The 27,262-nt window shown below is 33.4% G+C and overlaps 1 protein-coding gene across 1 annotated transcript in view; it reads left to right on the forward strand.

Moving 5' to 3' along the window:
• The window catches only part of Ahr (aryl hydrocarbon receptor), a 50,871-nt gene continuing 23,609 nt past the window's right edge, over nucleotides 1-27,262 (forward strand). Inside the window, exons 1-3 of the mRNA XM_015498127.2 lie at nucleotides 1-251; nucleotides 11,308-11,495; nucleotides 24,982-25,085. Of these exons, the coding sequence (XP_015353613.1) occupies nucleotides 187-251; nucleotides 11,308-11,495; nucleotides 24,982-25,085 (357 nt within the window). The 5' untranslated portion in view covers nucleotides 1-186. The remainder of the gene's footprint in view (nucleotides 252-11,307; nucleotides 11,496-24,981; nucleotides 25,086-27,262) is intronic.

The following is a 27,262-nucleotide window of genomic DNA, read 5'->3' on the forward strand; positions in this document are numbered from 1 at the left end:
CTGGACCAGAGCAAGCTGCGGGAGCCAGGCGCGAGGGGCGCGGCGCCCTAGTCACGGCCCCAGGAGGACGCAGGTGGAGCGAGCGCGGTTTCGTGGAACGTGCGGGCGGTCGCCGCCTTCCCCGTCGCCAGAGTCGGGGGGACCGGGCTGTTTGTGCCGGTAAGGAGCTGCAACCGGCTGGGCACCATGAACAGCAGCAGCGCCAACATCACCTATGCCAGTCGCAAACGGCGGAAGCCGGTGCAGAAAACGTGAGTGTCCGAAGCGCGTCCTCAGCACGGGGGCTGGGCGCTCAGGCTCACCAGTGCGGGAGGCGGCCCTACCCCGCCCCCAAATCCCCGCGATCCGGGGGGATTAGGTCCATTCCCCACACAGCCAGCCCAATGGAGAGTTGAAGGCCAGAGGAGAAACCCAGGACTTGGATTCTCTTATTTCCAGTTTTTGCATTTAAAATAATTGCACCCCGGGTTACCAGAGCAAACGACGCGCCCTCTGACATTTGCAACTCTGTAATCTCTTATTTGGTACTAATTTGTTGACAGCTCTGACCTGCTTTGTGGTGTTCCTGGATTAGTTAGCCTAAACCTGTCTTGAAATCCCTCTCCACTCTAAATATCCTCATGGGTTAGGTTAGAGGACAGTCTTAATTCTGATTCTTGGTAGAAAGCTTTGTGGGGTGAGATGTTTTAAAGAGCCAAACACGTGCTGTCTTGAAGGAAGATGCAGAGTGCTGTTAAAGGCATTTTTTTTTTCCTCCACAGCAGTTGGCTTAATGTTGTGCCACGTTATTTAATTATTAGGCAGTAATTTTGTAATGACAATATCGTTAAAAAGAGTTACAGGGATGGGAGCAGGTAGGAGTGTGCAGTGGGCAGGTTCCACAGGGGATTGTATTCTTAGCTATCTTTGGAAGCAGCTTTCTTATCACTTTTGGGTTGGTTTTAGGGTCTGTAAAGTAAAGGATTTAGAACAGTTTTTATTGAGAGAGAAGTTTTCATTCTTAATATCTACCTGTAATTCCCTTTTCCCCTACTTCAAAGTTTTGTCTATTGTAATAGTGTAACTACACTGGAATTTCTTCCTTTTTTTTTTTTTTTGGTGGTGTTGGGGGTGTTTGTTTTGGTGGAATGTTTGTATGAGATGACAAATAAATACATCAAAAAGATGTTTTCAGAAAAAAAATCAGCGCTTCAGACAGATTTCCTTTTGTGAGTCTTATTGATGTATTATTGTCTTCTGAGTTTCATCAGCATTTTTCAAATTTTAGTGAACAATTTTGAAAACACTTAAACTTTTAGTCAGAAGAAATCAGAAGTGTACTTTTCACTTAAAACTTGACTTAACTGTCCCTATATAAAGAACCCAGAAAAATAGCAGTTTCATATTTATACAGTATTTAAAGTTAGTTACCTAAAGTTTCATTTTAATGGAACTTTAATTTCCTTTAAAAATTTCAGTTCCCATAGGTCTTCAGACCTTTGACTTAATAGTTTTGCATTAACAGAGGACTCTGTAGATAGACTGGTTATAATATAGAAAGAGGTTTTATAATACAGTGTATCTGACAGCAATATTGTCTAGTCAGCAATTTTCTGTCTTGACAATTCTGAGACATTGATTTATAATATTTTTATTTTGTAGAAAGGTTTTATAAAGTAAAGCATGTTTTTCTAATTTGATTTTGTTCTTGATGGTTAAAACTGAGAGGCATTCTATAATGCCTATTCCATGTATTTATTAATATAATGATACACTTAGCATAATTTATAATAGGCTTTTATGTGTTTGGTAAGAAAATTTGAAACCCTGAATGGTTTTAAAGACATTAAGTTTCAGTCAGTAGGTTATAAAAGGACATAGATTGCTTTATAAACAAAATCAAGTACCTTAATTTTATATTCATTATAAAGTTTTAACATTTGGGGTTTTCTAGTTAATATTTTATAAAAGATTTTTCCCTTTTAATATACTACATTTTCCTTTTGAATGAGATGTTCTTTTATTATATTGTTTTAATATTTTAATGTACTTCCTTAGACTTTTTTAATGCATTTTATTTTATTTTATTTGTTCTAATTAGTTATACATAGCAGTAGAGTGCATTTTGATACTTCCTTAGACTTTAATATCCTTGCGTTTAATACTTTCTTCTACTATAAGTATTCTCATTCATCCACACTTTATTATAGATATTAATAGTTATTATAAATGTTTAGCAAACATTTACTAATCACCATGCATTGCTTCTAATCATATAGATGTTTTAAGTGTCACCAGTTTCTTCTATAAGAAAAGTCTAGTGCTGACAGTTAGATGAGCAAGTGAAAGTGTTGAAGTTAGTTTTACCTGAATAAAAATAAAAATGCAGTTAATCAAAGTTTGCTCAAAGAATGAGACCATTAAACTTTCTAGTAAATTTAATATTAATTTTTAAATTAAACTACTATTTTGTAGCTAATGAGGCCTAAAACATGATAACCTTGGGAAAAAGACATTGACTTGAAGATGCTATGCTATTCTGATTTACTTTACTTGGACTCTTTAAATTATAGCCATTTTATTTTATTTTATGGCAGTTATTATAGAACTGTTTAAAAAGGTGGTCATTTGCTTATACAATTCCATAAAATTTTGGAATAAAGTAGGTGACATAATTTTAACCTGAAGCTCTTTCAGTCATTTGAATTTGTTGAGCAAAATAAACTCCCTCTAGTGGTAGGTGTCACATTGAAAATTATCTTTATTAGTAGGAAATACATTTTAAATGTGTTAAATTTAATTTCACTGAAGTGTCTTATACAAAGTAGACTCTGAATAGATGTTCCCCTTCTTTTTGGAGCAATGAATGTTAGGAATTTATAGAATCTGTAACAACCTTGCATACAATCCCATGTTTCTACCTTCAAGAAGAAAATCTCAAAGACAATATTAGGAGTAGAATCCACTAACTTTTCTTCGAATATTGTTCCATATTTAGTAAACCTTCTAAAAGAGAGAACAGACATTTTTATTTACATCCTGTTCTTTTATTCTGTTTGGAGACGAAAGAGTTTCTGTGTATTTGTCTATTTTGTCTCATGAAGAGAGTTGAAAAGCCCACTGTAGCATTAAATAGAATCTGTTTTTCTTTCAGCGACAATAAATTTGAATATATTTTTGAAGTTTTACTAATACAGAAAAAAATTAATGGCATTTCAATTTACCATATTTCTAGGAAGTTAGTACTGAATGTTTACAAAGAATAGCTGTGGAGTTGATGACAGCCACACTGAAAGATGATTCCAGCAGTAGTGGGGATTAAGCCAGAAAGAGTGAGGTGAGGTGTCAGGACTGGAAGTATTCTGAGCATTGGAGGGTCCTCTGTTAAAATGCACACTGATGAAATCTTTGACTTCATTAACATACTAATAAGATTGATATAAAAGCATTGTCTTTCTTGCTATTCTTGCTAACGTGCAGTTCCATCTCCTTAAACATCACGAACCTCATTTATATAATACATTTATTTATGTATTATTATTTTCAATATATTATCCTCATTAAATGTTTCATATAGATGTAGTGTGATGCCATTTTCTAACAAGCATTTGAAATATAAAGGTGGGTCTTTTCAATTATGTAACTATTTCTCCATCATTTCTCTCAAATAGCTTTATTCAGAAAGTTTATATGTTGTGGCTATCAATACTCTCACACTTTGGACTATGAACTGAAGTGAGTAAAAATGTTTATAGGTAACGTTAAATGACAAAAAGAGGAAAGAAAGTTTACTGTACAAATTGAAAGCACTGGATCTGAAGTAAAAGTTGAGATCGAATTTCCTGACTGTTATAGATCTAGTCAAGTTTTATGACTAAAACACGACAGTCTACTACTACACTGCCACTATCACAGTTAAAACTAATAGAACAATGAGCATTTTATAAATTGTGAAGACTGTTAAAGATACAGATGAGACAGGAACATAAGACCTTTTCTTTAAATAATTATAGCTTACATTATCACAGAACAATCAATTCTCCTATGAAACAGTGAGAGGCAGTAGATGATTGTGTTCTCAGTTTCAGATGCGACTGAAATGTGTCACTTCATTGAGAATAAACTTACGTAGCACATGCTTATTCCTGAATTTAATTAAGACAATTACATAGAAATAAAACCAGGCAAATCTTTTATTTACGTATTTATTCATTTTGATACTGGGGATTGAGCTCAGGGGGCCCTTTAACACTAAACTACATCCCATCCCAGCCCTTTTTAAATTTTTGAGACAGGGTTTCTTAGGGCCTTGCAAAGTTGCTGAGGCTGGCATTGAATTTGTGATTCTCCTGCCTCAGCTTCCTGAGTCTCTGGGACTACAGGAGGTTGCCAAAGCACCTGGCAAAACCATGCAAATCTTTAACAATAGTTTGTTTGTACTTCCACACTTCTTTTTGCATAGTGGTGTAATATAACAATCAACTGTTTATTAGCATTTACTCTGACACAAAACAATGTTTTACATATACCACCTTATTTTATTTTTATAATAGTACTAAGGAAACAATATTAAGTTTTATGGATAGATACCAAAGTTTAGGTACAGAATTAGTTGGGTAGTACATAAAAATCCTGAGTTTGGATGATGGATCCCCAGGTCTTTTGGTTCCAAAGCTTATGTTCTTAACCAGCTTCACAGTACTGTCTAGTGAACAAGTTCAGTGATGCATGTGGTACACCCATATCCTAAGGATTTCCTGTTGTCCACTGTTTCTCCTCAGATAGCATTGTGGCTGAAGTAAATTATTTCCCATTTCCCATCATGATTTATACTTGCTCATCCCATGCTTGCATTCATGTCCTTTCCTCTTAGAGTCTCTTTTTTCCTATCTTGCTAATTTGTTACCTATCTCCTTCGTTTAAAACATTGTTTTTTAATGGCTACATAGCCATGTATTCCATAATTTTCACTGTTTTCATTTTGGGGGAAGTTCTGTTTCTCCAATCTGTCAATATTTTAACTAGTATTTTAGAGAATATCCTTGTGATATGTAAATTCTTATATTAGTTATTAGTTATTTCCTTAGGAAAAATCCCTATAAGGGGAATTTTTGGGTAGAACTTTTAGGGTTGAACCAAATATTATACTCAAAGAGGTAGTGTCAAATTAGTTCCAAAAAGATTGCTAATTATATTTACATTGACAGTCTGTGGACATGATTATATCCTTTCATTTTTGCTTTAAAAATATTGTCAATTTCATAAGCAAATAAAGGTTGAGAAGGTAATTGCACTTATATGTTGGGATTGCACTTGTGTGTGATAATAGGAATATTTAGGTTTCCATATATTCTACTTGAGGTGTCCTTTACATATCAATGTGCTTTATCTCATTTTTGTTTTTCAATTGGTCCTCCTTTTTATTGAAATACTGTTTTAAAATGTATTCCTATTATTTATAATATACATGCACATTTAAAAAGTCAATTATATGTATGTATATATATGTAGTGTTCATATGCCTGCATACATATACATGTGTGTGTTTATGGTACTCTCTTAAATTTAGCAATTTAGGCTTTATCCTTTGATGTCTTATGTGGGAGTTAAGGATTTTAGCATTCTTTCAGCTCTCCTTAACCTTTGTCATCTGTCTCCATCGTGGCAATTTTGAATTACATTCACTTTCAATATTTCATTATTTTCAATTATCTAAATATTATTTACTGCTGAAATAAGTATTATGCTTATTATCATATGCTATGATTACATTCTTCTTCTAGTTGTGTGCTACCATTGATTTCTTTTCTACCTGTTTTCCATCTTTTTATTTATTTGCATCTAGGTTTAGCTGTTTCTTAGGTTTATTGGAGACAGTTTGTGTTTCTCTTTGTTTTCCTTATTTTGGTGTGATTTTTCTGAAAGAGCAAGATAGTTGTAGAAGTTATGTTTTCTACTATCATGAAACCAGAAATGTCTTGCTTGTATTTAACACCTGATTTGTATACCCACATCTTCATCTAAGCATCTGGTACATCACTTTTATAGCATATAAATTTTTGAGCAATAAATTATGCTTGATTTGTCTTGGTATAGTATATAGTTCCTCCTAGTAGGAAAAGTAAGCCCTTTAAAGATAGAATCTTCTTTTATCTTTGTAGCTGTCAGAGCTAGTGCATGTAGAACCATGCACATAGTAGATATTTGAGATTCACTAATTTAACAAGTTTCCATCACTTAAAATTTTTCTGGCCATGTTTCAGTGATTCTAGTATGAAAGATCCAGATTTATGTAGGATCAAGGGGTATTGATTTTTTCTTTTAAAAAGTGAACATGCATAGAAAATTTAAGAAAAGAGAACATTCATAATGATTTTTTAAAATATTATGGGAAGATTAGCAATTCCTAGGGCATATTTCATTTTCTTGGTTCTTATTTTTAATGTGTTGTGCTAGAAATTATGCTTTTTATATCTTACAGGGAAAGCAAAGAGCCCGTCATAACTAGAAAGCGGCAATAGGATAGTGGCAGAATTCCGACATATTCAAAGTGACTTCCAACCAGAAATCTCAGAAATTTTTGTAAATTATTTTTTCTTCATATAGGGAATAAAATACCCAGCAATATCCACCATATAAATGAAATTTGACTGAATATTATAATAAGCACAAAATTTATAAGCACTTGAGCTTTTTATTCAGAGATGAGTACATATACACTGGAGCTAAGAGGAGAAAGTAAAGAATAACTATGGGTTGAGGTTGGGCTTTGTTGGGTGTAGTTTGTTTGGTAGAGGGATTGTGTTGAAGAATATTTCACATTTCCTAGCTGGTGGATGGAAAGTAGGACCATCATAGATGCTGAGAAGAGTGGGCCCAAGTTCCAGAAAACCATGAATGGGGACATACAGGACAGGGACTGCCAATAAAGATATTTGCAGTTATTGGCAGGTAGATTGAAACAGTGGTAGTAGGTTAAATTGCCCAGAGAAAAGAAGTGACAAAAGAAGTTCCTCAGAACTGAGAGCTAATTTCTAGTTAGAAAACATCACTTTAAGTTTATAGGATCACTGAAACTATATCTTTGCATTGTCATTTTGATGCTTTATAATAAATATATAAAAAAAAACTTCAACTAATTTTGTTATTAAACTGGATTGTCAATTTTGAGGACATTGCTTCAAACACTGGGCACAAATTATGGCTAACATTTAGATTGGGAGGTTATGAAGACTTTAAGATAACATTCAGACGGTGACATACTGTGGGGCCTGTTATCACCAGTAGTTACTGTGTGCAGGGCTTTTAAAACAGAAGCATGACATGCAGTCAGCTAGGGCCTTATTTCACAACAGTTTTGTTTTACAAGTTGGGACAGAATTTTTGAGGTTAAGGTTTAAAAAAATAATAAATTGCTTCTTTGCCTCATCAACATCTTACATAGTCTCTCTTATTTCAGATTTCTGATCTCCAGATCTCCCGGTGATGTTTATTTATATTTAAAATGTAACCTATTATTTAAACATTAGTTGCCATTGTATTATGGTATAGGTTTAAAGACATTATAAAAATAAAAACATTAGTATTACCTATGATAACTGTAATTGGTTATTTACATTTATTCTGTGCAGCTTTTATTTGTATGAGCATATATGAAATATTTCCACAAAATGATTCTGAATATTTCTTACAAATCAGGGCCAAATGTAGTACTTTAACAATCTGTTTAAAAGCTTGAAATCTAGTGGAAACACAGCAGATTTGAAGTGCTGAGTACTTCTCTATCCTGACCTTACTTAATTCTTCTGTGTATTTTACTTTCTTCTGTGGCTTCTAGATATCCTGGTTCTTCTCTAGTCTGTCTTATATTCCTCCTGGGTGATAAGGAGTGATAAGGCAGATATTGCTGCCTGTACCTCTTCCTCAGGCCTATACCTAAACGCAAGTATCACTAAAGCCACTTTTCTCCTTTTTTAATGTATCTCCCATTGGGAAACATAGTTATTTTTCTAAGCTACAAAGCCCAGAGTCATCTGAAACCTCTCCTGGATCAGTGCTTCCCTCTCCTTTACTTCCCTTACCAACTAGGCTTAGTTCAGTGCCCATTTGAGTCTGGGTTAAAACTCTTCAAGCCACTCCTTTCTTACCATCCATACCATCACTGCCTGTGGGCAGGCTCTGATCCTTTCTTTTCTCAACACTTCTGTCTGGCAAACATAAATAGAGAATCTACCCTGCATCAACTACTGTGCTGGACCCTGGGGCTACAAAAATGACCATGCTTCTGTTGTAATGTGAGCGACAGACAACTATACGGAGAGAAGTTGCTCAGTACTTGACTTTTGGAAATTAGATTCTCATGCTGAATATTTCATAAGGTATACAGCAGTACATTAGAGATGTGGGCAGTTTTGCATTATGTAAAGAAACAGCCTCAGAATCTAGTGCAGGGTTGACTACCACAAAGAGCCAGCACTCAACAGGCAGCAGTACCACATAGAGACTGCTTTAGAGCTGCTGTTGTTTCCCCTGTGTCATATAACTTGTCTTGCTTCAGTATTTGTGTTACTCTCTTCTCCCCAGTGTTTTGTAATCATCACTGGAAAGTTACCAAGAGTTCAGGACTAGACTGTGTACACATTTTCAATTTATGTGAAGTTATTTGTATAGAGTATTCCTTAATGTAATGGCTCTGTAAAACATTTGTTCAAGATACAGAAGCCATTTGGGAGTATCTAATCCACTATAAAGCAGGTCAAAGAAGACTTTTTTTTCAATATCTTTATTTATTTTTATGTGGTGCTGAGGATCGAACCCAGTGCCCCACAAGTGCGAGGAGGCGGGCACTCTACCACTGAGCTACAGCCCCAGCCCAGGGATGACTTTTTATAAAAGTCTTGAGCAAGGACTCAAAGTGGGTAAGACAAAACAAAGAGGTTGCCTTAACGTACCAAAGTGAATGTTGATAACTCTAAGAAATTTCTTAGTTCTGGGATGTAATAATAATTATTACATATGTAATATGTAACAATAAGATAATAAGTAATAAGATAAGAAGTCTGATGGAGGAAATGAAGCCAGAGGGTAGACAGAGGCTAGAAAGGTTGTGAAGGGTTTTGTGAAGAGAGGTGGACAGTTCAGAGCTACTGAGAGGTTTTAATCGGAGGAGTAATGTAAGCAGATGTATGTTTTGCAAAGAAATTCCTGGTGATGAAATTCTAACTTTAGCAATCCCCTGCCCTGCTTTCCATATTCTCTATCACCAAAGACAGATTGACAAAACAGGGCTGATTGTGCAGACCCTAACTCAAAGCTTAAGATGACTCTCAGACAGCAAAATCCGGTTTTCTACCTGGACTTTGAGGAAACCTGGTGTTTTCTCCATTTTGAAAATGTTTTCATCAGATGGGACGTGCTCCTCCTTCATTTCATACATACCCTTGCTGAAACGTCCCATCAGGGAGACTTTCCCTGGCTGTCAAAACCAGCACCTCCATCTCTTCTTAACTCCTTATCCAGCTTTATTTTTCTTAACAGTCACCACCTGGAAAAAATGTATGTTTGTTCATTTATTTCCCTGTCCTCCAGCTGAAATGTACGCTCCATGAGGACAGGAGTTTTTGTCTGTTTTGTTCACTGCTAAGTATTCTGCACCTGGTACATGGTAGATGTTCAAGGACTGTTGAAAGAAAGTGGCCACAACAGTTTTCCCCTTCTCACTTTCAATCTGTGCTTCACATTGCAGATAGGGACTTCCCACAGTTCCACCCCCAGTTGTACCTCCTTATGAAATCCTTTGCATTTTTCAAGATTCCCCCCTCATGCTACCTTTTTCTATAAAATCTTTTTCTTAAGGCAGTTGTTCCTTCTACATAGCTTCCACGACATTTTTTGAATATGTAGAAGAGTGTTTTCCTGGGCTATCTAGGATATTATAAGTGGGAATAAGTATTTGTTAACTAGTTATTAAACAGTAGAGAACTATACAATGCTGTAGACAAGAATTACAAGTAAAGGTTGAAATTCAGTTGGTTAATTAGAGAAATACACTAAATAGATGTGATTTGAATTTGATTACAAAATTATTTGATTTGATACAGCATGATTATAGGAAAATAGTCTAGAGAAAGTATTGACTTTTATCTATATACTACTTTGCCAATTTGATACCCTTTTAAAAATAGAAATAACATGAACTATTATAGAGAAAAACAGAAATAAGGTGCTGAAGATATTACTTGCTAGGGTTGAGTAATTAACATGTTAAAATTCCATATTTACTCTTTCATCGTCTATGTAAAAATTTATTTTCCATGTATATCATTTTAAATATGAATTATCTAAAAATGTTTTGATTGAATCAAATTAATAGCACTCTACCCAGGTTATTTTCCACTTTTTAACATTATATAATTCTTTTGGCTTGTCAAAAATGTCTTTAAGAATTCTTTGGAAAGGTATAAAGAGATATAGTCTAAAAATCACTTTGGTTTTCTATTGTCTTCTCTATATTTCACTGTGGGTATCAGATGATCTCTGGATTAAGTTGAAGTGAGGTTTCATTGAACTTTCTAATTCAGATTACAAACTATGAAAGCTTAATTATTATTAAGTGGAGTTATTGTCTAGTAATGAAAGCAAAAGTTTCCAGTAATCACAGTTAACCTCTATTAATTTTAATTAAACTAATATAAATAACTATGGTTGTATTTATTACTGTTTTAATATTTGAGAACCACATTGAATGGCTACAGGAACATCTCTAGATACCAAGAGGGCTTGGGAAATCGTTACTATTGGAATGATTATGAAATGTATAAATAGAGGAAGCTGGGAATGGTGAAGATAAACTTTTTAAATAGGGTTTTTCTATTCATCTACAACATAAATGATGCTAAGATACTTCTTATGGAAGACAGAAAAGGAAGTATGATTTTTACATAATTTATTATACATTTATTTTCTTTCCTCTAACAATGGCTGTGTTTGGGTGAGGGAAAAAATATTCTAGTAGACTTGTCAGTTGGGAATTACAACACTTCATATGTATGAAGTTTAGTAAGTAAGAGTATTCATACAATATATTTAACATTTTTCCTATGATGAGTTCATAAGCTTTTTAATAAAATATTATGAAGAATCTTACTCTTTCCCTTGTTTTTCTTAATTAAGATATAAAAGGAAGATTTGGGCAAGATTTATGTAAACTTGAAGTAGATTTTTGAAGTTTGTTTTATTAGAGAAATATTTGAGAGATGTTATAATGCAATAGAATTTTTTGGTTTATATTTTTTAAAGGATTTTTATGGTATTTTGTTTGTTTTTCAGAGTAAAGCCAATCCCGGCTGAAGGAATCAAGTCAAATCCTTCCAAGCGACATAGAGACCGACTTAATACAGAATTGGACCGTTTGGCTAGCCTGCTGCCTTTTCCCCAAGATGTTATTAATAAGCTGGACAAACTTTCAGTTCTGAGGCTTAGTGTCAGTTACCTGCGAGCCAAGAGCTTCTTTGATGGTATGACGGCAGGGTTTAATTTTTCTGTAACAACATAAAATACTTATATTAAATATGGATATTTCTTTGTTGAGAACTGTAAAAAGTAGCCATCTGTGAAAGAAAGTTTTGTTTACTACTATATAGAAAAACTTAGGTGACAAACCCAAATTTAATTATTTCTAAAATCAGTTTTCCAGCTTCATTCATTAAACAGATGCAGCCACTTGAATGATATATGCTGTCAGTCTTTGAAATTCATGTATCTAGAAGTTATGCTCCGATTATATGTTCAAGTTCTCTATCTTCCAGTTTAATTTTTAAAGTTACTCTCTCTTTTTTAGAAGGCAAAGATATTATTGCTGGATTTTTTGTTTTTGTGGTATGTTATTTCATTTATCCTTTCAAAATTATATATGTATTTCTACTCCTTTATGTGTTTACTACAAGAAAATATAATTTTTTTTCTTCACTGGAAAGAGCTCTTCAGCATAGGAATTAATAGAATTGGATTTCATTCTCCATTTTGCCACTGACAAACTATTTGACTTTAACCAAAACAGGTAACATCCCTGTATCTCAGTTTACTCAACCTTGAAAGTTAGGGTTTGGAGCTAAGGGCCTACGTGATATTTGTGTCTTTTTAATAATACAGTATTTTGTCATCATAGAGTGTTTTATATGGAAGTTTTTGTTGAAAATAGCGTTTCAATGTGAAGCAGTTATTTTCAATGTGATTTTTTTTTATGTCTTGAATATATATTAAATTGTCTATTTTTAAAATTTTTTTAATTTTTTATTTTATTTTCTCTTTTTTAGATATATATGACAGGGAATGAGTTTTGGTATATTATACATACATGGAGTATTACTTATTCTAATTAGGATCCTGTTCTTGTGGTTGTACATGATGTGGTCATAACCTTGGTCATGTATTCAAATACAGGGATAGGAAAGTTCTATCTGATTAATTCTACTATTCTTCCTATTCTCTCCTCACCCCTTCCCTTCATTCTCTTGTGTCTAATCAGTGGACTTTCTCCTGTAAAATAATTCCTTAATTTCTTTTATCTGTTTATAAATTTAAAATAGATTTTTTTCAAGGAAATTACCTTTTTAAAATGTTATTTTACAAACTATAGTAAAGGAATTAATGGGAAATTCCAAGTGGCCTATACCCATGCTTCTCAAATTTCTGTGTACTCACAGTCACCCAGGGATCATGTGCAGGTGCAGATCCTTATTCTCTGTGGCCAGAGATTCTACATTTCTAACAGGCTCCCAGATGATTTGAGAGTGCTGGTCTAGGTCACTAGGCAGTATCTAGACAACACATTTACAAATACTTGAATTTGTTATTTGTGTTTAGAATATTGTAAAACAGTTTCCCTTTAGATTCATATTTCTGTGATTTGATGTGTTTAGTCTAAGCATATTTTTGCTTGCTTGTTTGCTTGCTTGTTTTTTCTTTTGGACAAAAGCTGTATAGTTTAACACTTGTGGTCTGGGCTATTAATATATGCCAATTTATAAGTAGTGATTTCAGGAAGGATTATGTATTCAAAAGTTTCATAGTAGACACTATGGTTTTCTCAGATTTGAATAAAAAGTCCTGAAATTTTCAGTTTCATCTTATCAAACCCTTCATCTTGAAGGTTGCTTACGCAGTATTCGGTAGTGTGTCCATGAGTGTGTGTGTTTTAGTTATCTAGTCTTTTTGTGATACATCTGAAACTAGAACTCAAGTCTCTGGATTCCTTATATTGTTTTTCCTGATCATATCTCAGTTGTCTCTTTTTTCTGCGAGCCCTTATATAGCAAAGCTCTGAGGACTTTTCTCCTAGATCTCTGGTTCGCAAGAGTAGTACCCATACAGACAGTATCAGCATCATCTGGGAACTTGTTAGAAATGCTAATTCTACACACACACACACACACACACCCATGGAATCATACATTGCTTGTGGGGCCAGATGCATGTTGAATTTTGGGAGTCACTGCTATAGATCGTAACCTTGCAGCCAGGCCCAGCTTCATGGAATTCTGTCCTCATCTTTAGCATTTATTGATATGCTGAGCCTACTGCTTCATTGTGTAGTGGGGAATTCATGCCATATAAGACATCATCTGTCATTAGAGAGTTTTAATGTTTGAGTAACGAGTAATCATACAATCTTGTTAGAAAGGGACTTCAGGTTTTTTTGCTTTGTTTTGTTTTTTACTATCAGTAGATATTTTGCTAAGAAAATATATGTATTGCAAATTTAAGTATTTCAACTAGGATGGAAGGCTTTAGTCCTTAGACTCTGGTAAATATTTACTGACTTGAATCATTTTTCTTTGCCTTTATAATAAGGAATCAGACTACATATATGGAAAAGAGGGAAAAAAACTAGGAAGTTTTTTCCTATTTCGAAGTAGAGGACCAGAACTGAAGCTGCTTAGAGTAACCAGCATGCCATTTAAGTACTAACATAATTACTGCCCTCGGGCTGGGGATGTGGCTCATGTGGTAGCGCGCTGGCATAGCATGCGTGCGGCCCAGGTTCGATCCTCAGCACCACATACAAACAAAGATGTTGTGTCCGCCGAGAACTGAAAAATAAATATTATCTAAATAAATCTCTCTCTCTCTTTCTCTCTCTCTCTCTCTCTCTCTCTCTCTCTCTCTCTCTCTTTAAAAAAAAAAATTACTGCCCTCAAGGCAGATGTGTGTATATGAACATGTAGATATACACACATGTACATTTAAAGCATGTTATATGTGTACGTGTGTAAATACACACACACACACACACACATATGAATAGCTAGGTGTCCTGTTATTTAATGCCTCAGAGGAGATTCCAGAATTTATCTTTAAAAGAATGTTACAGCATTTGTTAAAAAGTATTTTCTCAGCTCTCAATTAATGAGTTTTTTTTTAATTTTCGTTCAGTGTATTTGACAGTAGGATCTCATTACCTATTCATTTAATTCCTTTATTCATTATATTATCTTTTAATTTTAGATCTTTAATAATAATAGTTCCAAACTTCACTGTGCATTAGAAATTACCTAGAAAGCTTATTAAAATGCACATCCTAGGGTATATGTCTTATATGCTGATTCTGTAGGTTTTATGTAAAACTCAGGAATCAGTATTTTAATGAGCATGTTACAGAGTCTTTGACAGTGTCTTAGTTTGGCCTTGATTATCCCTTATTTTTAAATTTTAAATAATTATTTGCTTTCCTTGTAGAAGGAAAAATTTAAAAATACAAAATTTTAGGAAGAATCTAAATGTATTTCTTTGGATTTTAATGATGTGCACACATCTGATTTAGTACCTTAGGTTGTTCAGTCCAGGAATGTAGAGTGAGATGGAAAGCAAGGGGAAAAAATATTGATTAAAATCAAAAGAGATCCCAAAGTCTTCACCAGATCACTAATGGTCAGGGAAGACAGCACAACATTTTAGAGCACAAAGAGAATAAAATTTTGAAGGTCACCCTTACAAACTGAATAAATACTAAATACAAACTAGGAGACTTGAGCACGCTGACATTGCTTGGGATTTTGTGCCCAGTTGGATCCACTCTCCCACTGTTAGGGAAACAGTATATCGAAGTGAAGGAAATTCAAAATGAATAACAGGATGCAAACAGGGGGTGTGTAAATTCCTGCGGAAAGAACAATATAAACGAGTAATCATACAATCTTGTTAGAAAGGAAACTCAAGTTTTACTGCAACAATAGATATTTTTCCAAGAAAATACATCTATTTATTGCACGTTTAAATAATCCAACTTGGATGGATCTTCTTAATCTCTGAAGCCATGACTGTATTGCTGTTACTGTCTAAAAAGCAACACTTAAGATTTGAATATAACATTAATGTTTATGTACTTTTAATTAATTGAAAAATTCTAAAATATAACTTTTAAGTACTTGAACAGGACTTAGTCATTTATCATTATGGCAAAGTTCAAAGTAGTTTGATAACTATTTGTATGTTAAGCTCAATTATCACATTATCTCTGAGGTAGAAAGTATTTTAAAAGTTTAAATAAGACTATGATCAGTAGAGGTTTACTTACAGAGACTGTGATTTTGGTGGTTTCAACCTATCTTTGAAATTGTTGATGTCAAGGGAAAGAATTGTTTCCTCTTATATTGTGTCTCTTAACAGTTGTCAAACAGTAGACCAGTAGACATTGGGCTTATTGACCTTTCTAATGAGTATGGCAATGTTTTATTCTTAGAGGAATTTTGGTATATATTAATTTTTTAAAAGTTAGGTTTTCTTATTACCTTTTTAAATGCTCATTATCATGTAGGTATTATGTTCCAATTGTTCGCTTTTTTAATAGCAACCCCCAAAATTAAATTTTGGAAAACAAAGTAAACACTTGGAAATTCCTATCTTTTCTTTTTAAAAACAAATATCTAATGAGGTTAAAAAAAAGGCAGAAAAATGTTTATTTCTACAATAGTAGAGGTTACCTGTCATGCAGTATTTATTAATTCAGTAAAATATTCATAGTAAAAATTAAAATGTAATCATTAACTATGAAATCTTTTACATCCTCCATTATACCTGAGTCATGGGCTATTTTTATGACATCCTTTAATTCATATGTATAAATTTACTTTGTAAAAAAGAACTTACAAACAAGAAGGTGATTTCCTGTCTAGGTTACCTTTAAGACTGACAGAACTGAGTTTTAGGATCTGATTGTATAATTCTAAAGTCCTATGTTTGTAATTGTCATAAGAAATAGTTTTCTGCTTAAGAACTATGTATTGCAGAAGAACATCTGAGTCTTGATTTATTATGCATGCTTAAAATAATCACCATTTTATAGTGTAGTTATTAATATGCTAGAATATTTTAAATTAATGAAATCTTAAAATGCAAAAGGAAGGGAAGATACAGTTAACTTATTAGAGGTGATGATTTAACAGTTATTAGGTATGATATTAGATGTGATTATCTAACCTTTTTGTTCGTTTTGGGACTGGGGATTGAACTCAGGGGCATTTGATCACTGAGCCACATCCCCAGCCCTATTTGTATTTTATTTAGAGATAGGGTCTCACTGAGATGCTTAGTGCCTCTGCATTGCTAAGGCTGGCTTTGAACTTGCCCTCTCCTGTCTCACCTTCCTAAGCCATTGGGATTACAGGCATGCACCACTGTGCCTGGCCTAACTTTTTTTTTTTTTAACCTCATTGTCTATCATGGATCTTTGTGAAATTTATTTTTAAATTAAAGCCCACAAATTCTCTTTTCTTTGTCATTCTTTTTTTTTTAATTTTTTATTGTTGGTTGTTCAAAACATTATATAGTTCTTGATATATCATATTTCACACTTTGATTCAAGTGGGTTATGAACTCCCATTTTTACCCCGTATACAGATTGCAGAATCACATCAGTTACACATCCATTGATTTACACATTGCCATACTAGTGTCTGTTGTATTCTGCTGCCTTTGCTATCCTCTACTATCCCCCCTCCCCTCCCCTCCCCTCCCCTCCCTCTTCTCTCTCTACCCCCTCTACTGTCATTCATTTCTCCCCCTTGTATTATTTTCCCCTTTCCCCTCACTTCCTCTTGTATGTACTTTTGTATAACCCTGAGGGTCTCCTTCCATTTCCATGCAATTTCCCTTCTCTCTCCCTTTCCCTCCTACCTCTCATCCCTGTTTAATGTTAATCTTCTTCTCATGCTCTTCGTCCCTACTCTGTTCTTTGTTACTCTCCTTATATCAAAGAAGACATTTGGCATTTGTTTTTTAGGGATTGGCTAGCTCCACTTAGCATAATCTGCTCTAATGCCATCCATTTCCCTGCAAATTCTATGATTTTGTCATTTTTTAATGCAGAGTAATACTCCATTGTGTATAAATGCCACATTTTTTTATCCATTCGTCTATTGAAGGGCATCTAGGTTGGTTCCACAGTCTTGCTATTGTGAATTGTGCTGCTATGAACATCGATGTAGCAGTGTCCCTGTAGCATGCTCTTTTTAGGTCTTTAGGGAATAGACCCAGAAGGGGAATAGCTGGGTCAAATGGTGGAGGAAACTATAGAACTCAATAACACAATTAATAACCTAGACTTAATTGACATATATAGAATATACTACCCAACATCAAGCAGCTACACTTTTTTCTCAGCAGCACATGGATCCTTCTTTGTCATTCTTTTGCAGATTCTTTGTTTATTCCCAGTTCATTAGGTTTTGACAAAAGAGCAATTGTGTTTATTCATCTTCAGCTTGTGCATTTATGTGAATTTCAGTCCTGTATTGTTTTAAACTACAACAGTATTCTTGAAAAACTGTGTGTGTGTGTCTGTGTGTGTCTGTATGTGTCTGTTTGTTGTGTCTGTGTACCAAGAAGCTTGAATAATCAGTAAAAATGAATTAAATAATAAATTGCTCTCAAGGATTGATGTTTCATTAAGTCTAATGGATTTATATATCTGCTTTTTCATTCATGGAAATTCTGTATTTCACATGCTTTGCTATAATTTTTAAGTTATACAGTAGTCATCTGCAGTAGTATGCTAAGTAATTTGCAGAAGTCAGTGTCACAACAAACGTGGTTTCTTAATTCTAGGGATGTCCAAAGTAGGTTTTTTTGTATAGCAGTTTGACATATTTGAAATTATTAAATGTTTGCTGAGTTTCATTTACCAATAGCATTATCGTTCTGAGATAGTGAATTGACCATATATGCACATTCTAAGACATGACAGTCTAATTCTAAGATTCATGATAACTTCCATAAGTAAAGTTTATAAATCTAGAAGTTGTTTAAGATTTTAATTTATGGACTTTAACATAATCCAAGTAGATTCAAATATGAATGAATAAAAAGAACAGTAACACATTCTTTTTGAGTGAGCACATTCAAATATTGGCTCTTATATTTAACATTCTGACCTCTTTGGATCAGGAACTTAATCTCTTTTTTCCTCAAATATCCCAATTTACATTATATAGTTCATTATGTTCTGTGAATGAGTAGAGTGTTTCATGATATAATTTCATACAGGACACTTTCATTCCTGATTGTGTCTTGTTTGTTTGCTTGCTGGCGTGCTTTTATGTATACTTAAAAGTGACAAATCCCTGTCTGAGATTCAGACTGAACTTAAATGGGTTGTATTTGTGTGTTGTACATTTTTTTTCTTTTCTGTCTTTTAATTTATTTATTGATATGTTCCCTTTGATTGTTAATTCATGTTATGTCTCTGAGGTCCTTGATTGGCCATGAAGAGATTGAGTTAGTCATAAATTTTTGCCTTTACATTTTTCATTTTTTTTAGGCAGCACCATTGACATAGTAAAGCCAGCCAACTTTAAGCAGTTTTTATTTTTCCTAAATTTTCAAATACAGACATTTAACCTTTTGACCTTTTGTGAGGCATTGTGAACTGTTTAATATTTTAGAAATTGTATTCACGTATAACATTAAATTAATCATTTTAAAGTTCAAAAGCAAACAGGTACATTACACTAGTCATTTTTTATTAATAGTATTTATGCATTATTTTTAAATTCTGCTTTACAGCCCTTCGATTTTCTGATCAATTTATTTTAGTTAGTAGCTCAGACTCATTTGTTTGTTCAGAGCTGGAGATTTAGATTTTGGGGTTATTGTAAAATAGTTTTATTAATATTTTAACCATGAAAGTAAGTAGATTATTCTAAGTGAAGATCATGTAGAGTAAGAGGGAAAATGTCAAAGCTAAGATGTTCTAAGCATGAGGAGGAGAAAGCAAATTTGGGAGTAAGAAACTGTGCTAAGGTGAGTTCATTTAAGATGCTGTCATTTGGTATGTCAAGTTCTTAAGTTACAGGGCCAAAGAGAAAAATTGTATCTGAAAATGTAACCAAAATGAAATTAAAGTCATGCCGAAGAGTAAATACAAGAGGAGGTATTTTCTGGTCCTTGGTTGTCATAAAATCATTCTGTTGTCCTCATCGAGAGGATGAAAGGCAAGCAGTCAAATTGGATTGGTTAACTTAATGAGCCTAAAATTGTACATACTGACTTCTTCCTGTTCATTGTTTTTTATTCCCCTGTCCTGAAGTTTTCCCAGGTGATGTGGGGCCACCTTTTATTGTCCGTTTCACAGAATATCCTGTTGTCACTTGGATTCTTGATCATGTCTGGTGACAAGTGCCTGCTTTCTGTGTTCTGAGGCAGCATCCCATCTCTTGCCTCAGGAGGTCAGAGGGAAAGAGTGTCTTTTAGTGAGAGCACTGGTGGGTAGGAGATGTCACTGATTTTGTGGGTTCCAGTAAGATCTTTAACCTCACTGTTCCACACTCTTCATCCTTTCAGCATGGATGTTAATAATTCTTGCCTGCTGTTTTAGGTTTGTAGTGGACTAGTCCTGGACATACTAGATCTGTGAAGTAAATTTTATAATTAAAATTGTTATTGTCACATAGTGTGCTATTGTGTTATTGCCCTGCTTCAGTCTTAAGTTATATACTTTGGTTCTGTCTTCGTAAAATTGTTTTTAGAGTTATTATTTCCCAATAGTAATATTAATAAGTGTTTTCTTTAAATGTTAATTTTAATTTAGGAAATATAGAGATGTTGCATCCAGAATATTTCTAAATTATTTCCTAAGTTCTTATGTTCTAAGTCATTGTTCTCATAAAGAGTGGCACCTGGTCATCTGCATCACCTGGGAGTTGTTATCCATACGAATGTGGGGATCCATCCTGAACTTACTGAATCAGAAATTATAGGGGGCAGGGACCCAGCAACATATTTTAATAAGCTTTTCAGGTAATTCTGATGCCTTGCAAAGTTTAAGAATCACTGTTCTAAATGATTAGTTATATTATGTTAGTTAAAGTGCAGTTTGAATTCTGCTTTTCTATATGTGAAAAGTTAAATTCAACTCATTCCCATACTGAGAAGCTAAATTAACTAATCATATTGATTCCATTAATGCAGAGGCATAACCAGTTACAGAGGAATTGTATATAACTGAATATGAAACTGGAGGAATATTAAAGTAACATTTTTGAAAGTCAGTTTTCACTTGAGAGTTGTAATAGGCCTTTTTTTTAACATACATGACAATAGTGGAATGCATTATGCTCATTATTACCCATTTATAGCACAAGTTTTCATAACTCTGTATATAAAGTATGTTCATGCCAAATTATGCCATTATACATGTACTCTTTTTTGCCTTAAATTCTTAATACACATTTATACCACAATTTTTCATATCTCTGTTTGTATAGGTACTTTTTCAGAATGAAAATAGTGGTTATTTTTTAGATTTGCTAAAAAGACAACAGTACTTAACCCTTTCTCTTGTATAAAAGTTTATGTGTTAGGTTGAATTTTTTATAATTAGTCATTGCTTTGCTCTCTTTTATTCTTCTGTCAACGTGGGAATGGAATTTAATTTTCCCTGTCAAAGTAATAATAGGAATGACAAATATTATTGTAAAATGAATTGAATTTGTAGCAGTGAATAGGGACTTAAAGGGCATATGCTTTTCCTTGGCAAAATTTATCATGGAATCTTTCTGTTTAAATGCAAACTATAATAACAAAATACAAATATATCTACCACAAACCAATATTTCTTCCTCCTGAATTTTCTTTTTTGAACAATTCAAAGCATATTTTTTTTTTTAAGAAAAAGTATTTGGCTTATCGGGAGAAATGGGCATCTGAACCTAGATGTATAAGGAAGGAAAGTAGTATATTAAGAAACATGGAAATGACTAAATGCATGTAGGAATAAGACTTTAATCATTTGGAACATGATGTATTTGTTAATGCTATAATATATTTATATTCTAAATTCCATCATCGATTAGATTAAATTCCTATTTGTATTTTGTAATTCCTTTGGAGACCTCTCAATGAGGAAATAGTTGAAATTTCTTGGCATTTCACTGTATCTGTATTCCTTTCTCTTGGGAAGGTTGCAATATCCCACTAATGGGGAACATTTTAATAAATGTCTGTGACAGTACAACAGATGCTTCCCAAGTAGTAGAATTAGCTAATGACTTGATTTCTGGTGTTATATTCTATTTATGTGAACTGTCATACGTTTCAGTGGTGTACTGTTTAAATTGTGTTATATATCCTATTAGGCATATGATTTATATAATGGTTTGCAGTTTTGAATGAAGTACTTTCAAATTTGTATCTCATAGTCAGTCATCATAGAAGCCCTATGAGATGAGAAAGTACTCAGTTAAATCGTGACCCCACTGATGTGCAATTTATTATAAGTTTTCCCTGATGGTTTCAGAGTATGTAAACTCAGTTTAGAGTTCATTATCACTCTCTGGCAGGAAGTTGAAAAACCACCACACACACAGGGGTCAGGCTACCTGGGATTTTGTCCAGGCTCTACCACTTAAAACTCTGTTTAAGAATCTGGGAAAGATCTTAAATTTCCCTAAGTCTCGATTTCCTAACATATTCCAATAAAACAATGCCAGCATCATAAGGCATTAATAATTAAATAAAACATAAGTACTGGGCATAGAGTATGTGCTTGGTGTCATTTATTGCTATTAAGTAATAAATTTAAACTCACTCTGATGGTCAGAAATAGTGCTGTCACCATCTTACTCTTCCATTGCTTTACAGTCAAGGCAACCAATACATACATGAAAGTGAATAGTATTAATTAATATAGCTTTTGATGATTTAAGAAGGGAGAGTAGTAGGTATGAGATCAAGAACATGAGGGGAAAGTTTATGGAAGGGTAAAAATTGCATAGTCTGGTGGAGCAGCCAGGGCAGTTTCCTAAAATGTCACAGTAGTGTTTTTTAGATGGAACTGTCAAGGGAGGGCACCCTTCCTGAACTCATCTTTACACATATTTACTTAAAGCCTTTACTGATGACTAACAGGAACAGCAGAAATAATTATTTGTGTTTTTTGATATAACCTGTCAGGGATGATTCCCAAATGCATTTATATACACTTGTGGTCACTTTTCTTTTTTCTTTTTTTAATAATTCTTACTTATTTTATTATTGATTTTATTTTTTAAATACATGACAGCACAATGCATTACAATTCTTATTACACATATAGAGCACAGTATTTCATATCTCTGTATATAAAGTATGTTGACACCAATTCATGTCTTCATACATGTACTTTGGATAATGATTTCTATCACATTCCACCATCATTACTAACCCCCTGCACCCTCCTTTTCCCTCCCACCCCTCTGCCCTATCTAGAGTTCATCTATTTCTTGTGGTCACTTTTCCTACTTAAGCTTGTGTGTGTGTATGTGTGTGTGTGTGTGTGTGTTTATTGCCTTTTCAACATTTAGAATTATAAGAATTATTATACTGTTATATTAATTAAATAGTACTGTAGTAAATATTATCCTTTCAACTTTTAGAATTTTAAGAATTATTTAGAGAAAATTTGATCCTATTATTTTTTTCACCCATAAGTTCTCATAACACTTTACTTAAATCCCATTCTAGCACTTAATATTTTTAGCATTCTTTTCTAGTTCTTCTTAGCTTATATGTCCTTCTTAAAGGATGTCACATCTAATTCCATTTACAAATATCTTAGTACAAGCCCCAAAACAAATTGTAAGTTACTCTGAGGTGAATAGTCTCTTTAATTTCTTATTCAGGTTCTCAGTGGTCAAGAAGTCATCTCCCAATGTTTATCTGTCTTTGTCTTCTATCAGTAACTCTACTTGGAACTGACATCAATTCCATTGGTTAAAAATTATTTTAAGATATTCCTATTGATCTAGCCATTTAAATTTGGCAGTTATTATCTGTCCATTTTAAGGCTGATTTTGTATATGAAGGTTTGGGTGGGTTTTGTTATTTTCCCTTTAACAATATGTCCTATTTGGTGTGACTTTAAATCATGCCCCATACTAGAGCATCTGGAAAAGGAACTGAGTTTAGTTAACGGCTTTGTAAAGTTTTAGTACATTCAAGCAAATTTGGCCATTATAAAGCAAGAAACAACAGCAACGATGTAACTTACAGAACAGAAAGGGGAGAAAAGCCATTCTCTCTGCTACCTTTCAGGGAGAAAAGTTTAAGTATTTCCTTTGGTCTTGATTGATTGTTCGATCAGTTTAGTTCAACCAGTTTTTTTGGCCTAAGGAAATCTGTTCTCTGGCCTTTTCAAAATTGTTACATTCAGAGTCCAAGCTCTGGTCTCTTCTTTCAGTGAGATGTCTTTCAACTTCAGCAAAGGCAAGAACATGGCCTAAGATTCTCATATGACACATGCATTGATTTACCAGAAAATACACTGCAAACATGAAAATGCTTTGTGTGATGATTTGCTGAAACTGAGAGAAAAACCTTGTTATTCGTAAATCGAGCTTTTCACTGAGCCATACTCTTTTGGCATATAAAAATCTAATGAAATAAGGAGTCTTCAGAGAACTGCCAAGGTGGTTTTGTTTAATGGTTTCTTTTATTTAAAATGTCACAGTTTACAAAAGAGTCAGAAAAATGGAAAGATAAAAATTTGAAGTACTTAAAAGATTATGCTTTATAATAAGGTAACTTTTAAGCACTGGGAAATACTAATAATTAAAGCTACAATTTACTGAACTATTGATCAACTATATATCAAGAACCTCACAAATTATTATGAGGACTTTTTAAAAAATGACCACTTGTTTTAGGAACATCCTCAAAGAGCTTACACACTTAGTAAATAGCAGAGCTAAGATGTGTGCTCATCAGATACCAATAGTCATGTGCTTTTAAATGAGATCATACTTGAAAATGTTTGGTAGAATGGTAGTTATAATTATTATTTCTGTTCAGCTGTGTTGCTTCCCAAATAAATGCCCCCTAAACACACACACACACACACACACACACACACACACAGAGCAAGAGAACATTACAACATGCTGCTTTGGCCATCAGACTTCCCTTCATATGTGGTTGTTCCATGAGTTGATTTATGAATATAACATGAAGTTAATAACAATGTTAATAGTTTTTTACCCCGAAACTAGACTACTGGATTCAAAACTTTACTTAGAGATACATCTCCTAATAAGAGATGGTTGATTCTTTCTCCTCACCACCACTACTTCCCTGATATTTAGATGTTAAAATCATTTTTATAGGTTACAGTCTGAGGAAATTTAGTCTCATAAATAAGTGAATAGGAATGGAGCAAGGGTGGGAAGAGAGTACTTATGGCAGCATCATGCAGTTCTTTGGAATTTATAAGTTGTATGGTAAAAATCATAGAATAAGTTTGTGAAAAACTATTTTTAAACAGTCTGTCAACTTGCTGACAATTTGATTAGCTCCTTCAGTTTTGTTATGAGCACAGAATTGGAAATCATGCATTGTGAAAAGGTTTATTTACATCATGATTGTGTCTGTAGACCCAAGTATTTCAAATTGTCTCTTTGGTGTTCAGAAGTTTTCTGTTACAGCTTTTAATAGTGATTATTTTAAAATCTACCTATGTCATTTTTTTTTCTACAGTTGCATTAAAATCCTCTCCCACTGACAGAAATGGAGGCCAGGATAGCAGTAGAGGAAAATTCAGAGAAGGCCTGAACTTGCAAGAAGGAGAATTCTTATTACAGGTAAACACAGTATCTTAAAATAAAAGCAATTGAAAATGCAAGATTAACCAATTAATCTTTATTGATTCCCAGCTCATGTAGTTCTTGGCTGGTGCTCTATGCCACTTTCATCTGAATTGCAACAGTAGTGTGAATGTGACCAAATGGAATCATGTGAAGTAGATTAATTAGAGGTCACCCTCTAATCACCCTCTGTTAGGTTTCTACAAATAGGAAGAACTGTAGCTTATTTTAAAGATTTTCACTTAAGACATTGGATTTATAAACACTTTTTTCAGGAATGTGGCTCAATTAAAATAGTTAACTACATTTACTTAAAATTTAAAAATTATTCTTAACACAAATTTTATGTTTATAAATATAGTATCTTATAATTTACATTTAGTTTTAGCAAATGTATGTGGATTCTTAATATGTTACATAGATTTTTCTCAACAACTGCAAGCCTTCTTTCTATGCTTTAGATCTGGGAGAGTTTCTGATAGATCTGTCTGTAAAAGTATTTTAAATAGATTTTTTTAAATGTAGTTTCTTTTTCTTAGAACTGAGAGTATGCTAGATTCTCATTTAGCATTCTCAGATATTTATTTCGTTGAAGATAGAATGGAGCTATGTGCCATGTCCAATTGTCACCATTACATGATAATTTATACTTCTATATAGTGAACTGAATGGAAGAACTCAATTTACTATTGTAACAAAAAGTTGCCAAAAGTTTTGTTAATTCTCTGAATTCATTCATTGAATGCTGCAGTATAGCCTAATAATGGGTAATGTTTTTATTACTATTCTGTAATTGTGCCCAAATTGCTGATAGCAAAAATAACTCTGCTTCCATTATGTTAAGTAAATTGAAAATATTCAAACATAATTCCTCTCTCAACACCCAGCTGAGAATCTTTGTGTTTATGTTAGCTAAAATATACACTCTTTATTCAGGTCACAGGGAAACCTTCTAATAATTGCCACTTAATGTGATATAACACATTTATAGTTATATAGTAAGGTGATAATGAAGTTCTTTATTTCAAGTGAAAATATGGACTAATTAATACAACAGTTGTTATTTTCCTAAATGTTTAGACAAACTGTATGATATATCCTATACCAATGAAACACAATAAATAAGAATAATATTAATGCAAAGCTAGAAATCTGTGTTTGTTACCTAAAATAGGAAAGCTTCCATCTTTAAAATAAGCCCACTCATTACAGATTATGTTTGGTACCATTTTTCAACTACTGGTCAGTAGGAAGCATCACACACTGTGATTTGATTAGGGCCATGCTTGTCTGTTCTCTCTGTGAAGAAAATGAATGAAAACATTGAAGACATGAGAAAATAGCATATTTCATTATATATAGTTATCATAAAGCCATCTGCTTCTTATTTTCAACCTGTAGTTATGAGCCAGTAATCAATAAAATGTGAAGGAGAGTTCCAGAGGTGCAGTATACCAAATGGCCTGAAATTTTGGATTAGAAATCTTTCCCTTTGTTTTTAATAAAGGCAAATAAAGAAAAATTTAAATATTTTACTTTCTAGATTAGCTTAAATTACTACTATTTTGTACGGAACAAAATGAAATAATAAAATAACTTTGTTGCTATTATATTAACTATTATTTACTTCCCATGTTTATTTCATACATTTAAAACAAGTCCTATCTGGTGCTGTTTATTACTCTGCTTTTTATATTCTTGGAACTTCACTTTTTGGTTAATAGCAATGAGAATTATATATAACAGTACCAATTATAGTATATTTCTCATTTATCAAATACTGAGGAAACATCAATATGATTTTGAGATAAATTGGGTAGATATTTGTGACTAAGACTAAAAAAACCCTTTGTATTAATATTTAATTACCATATTAATTCCTTCTTTTGGTTTACTAAAATAATAATTCATCTATAATATCCTAGTTTTCTTGGTATTTAAGCTCAAATGTGAGCTCTGTGAAAAATCAGTATGCCTCTATTCTTTTGCTTTTTATTTTTGATAATTAACATTCACCTAAAGGGGGGCTGGGGATGTGGCTCAAGCGGTAGCGCGCTCGCCTGGCATGCGTGCGGCCCGGGGTTCGATCCTCAGCACCACATACAAACAAAGATGTTGTGTCTGCCGATAACTAAAAAATAAATATTAAAAATTCTCTCTCTCTCTCTCTCTCT

The sequence above is a fragment of the Marmota marmota genome, unplaced genomic scaffold, assembly GCF_001458135.2.
Source record: "Marmota marmota marmota unplaced genomic scaffold, marMar, whole genome shotgun sequence".
In the NCBI taxonomy this organism is placed as follows: domain Eukaryota; kingdom Metazoa; phylum Chordata; class Mammalia; order Rodentia; family Sciuridae; genus Marmota; species Marmota marmota.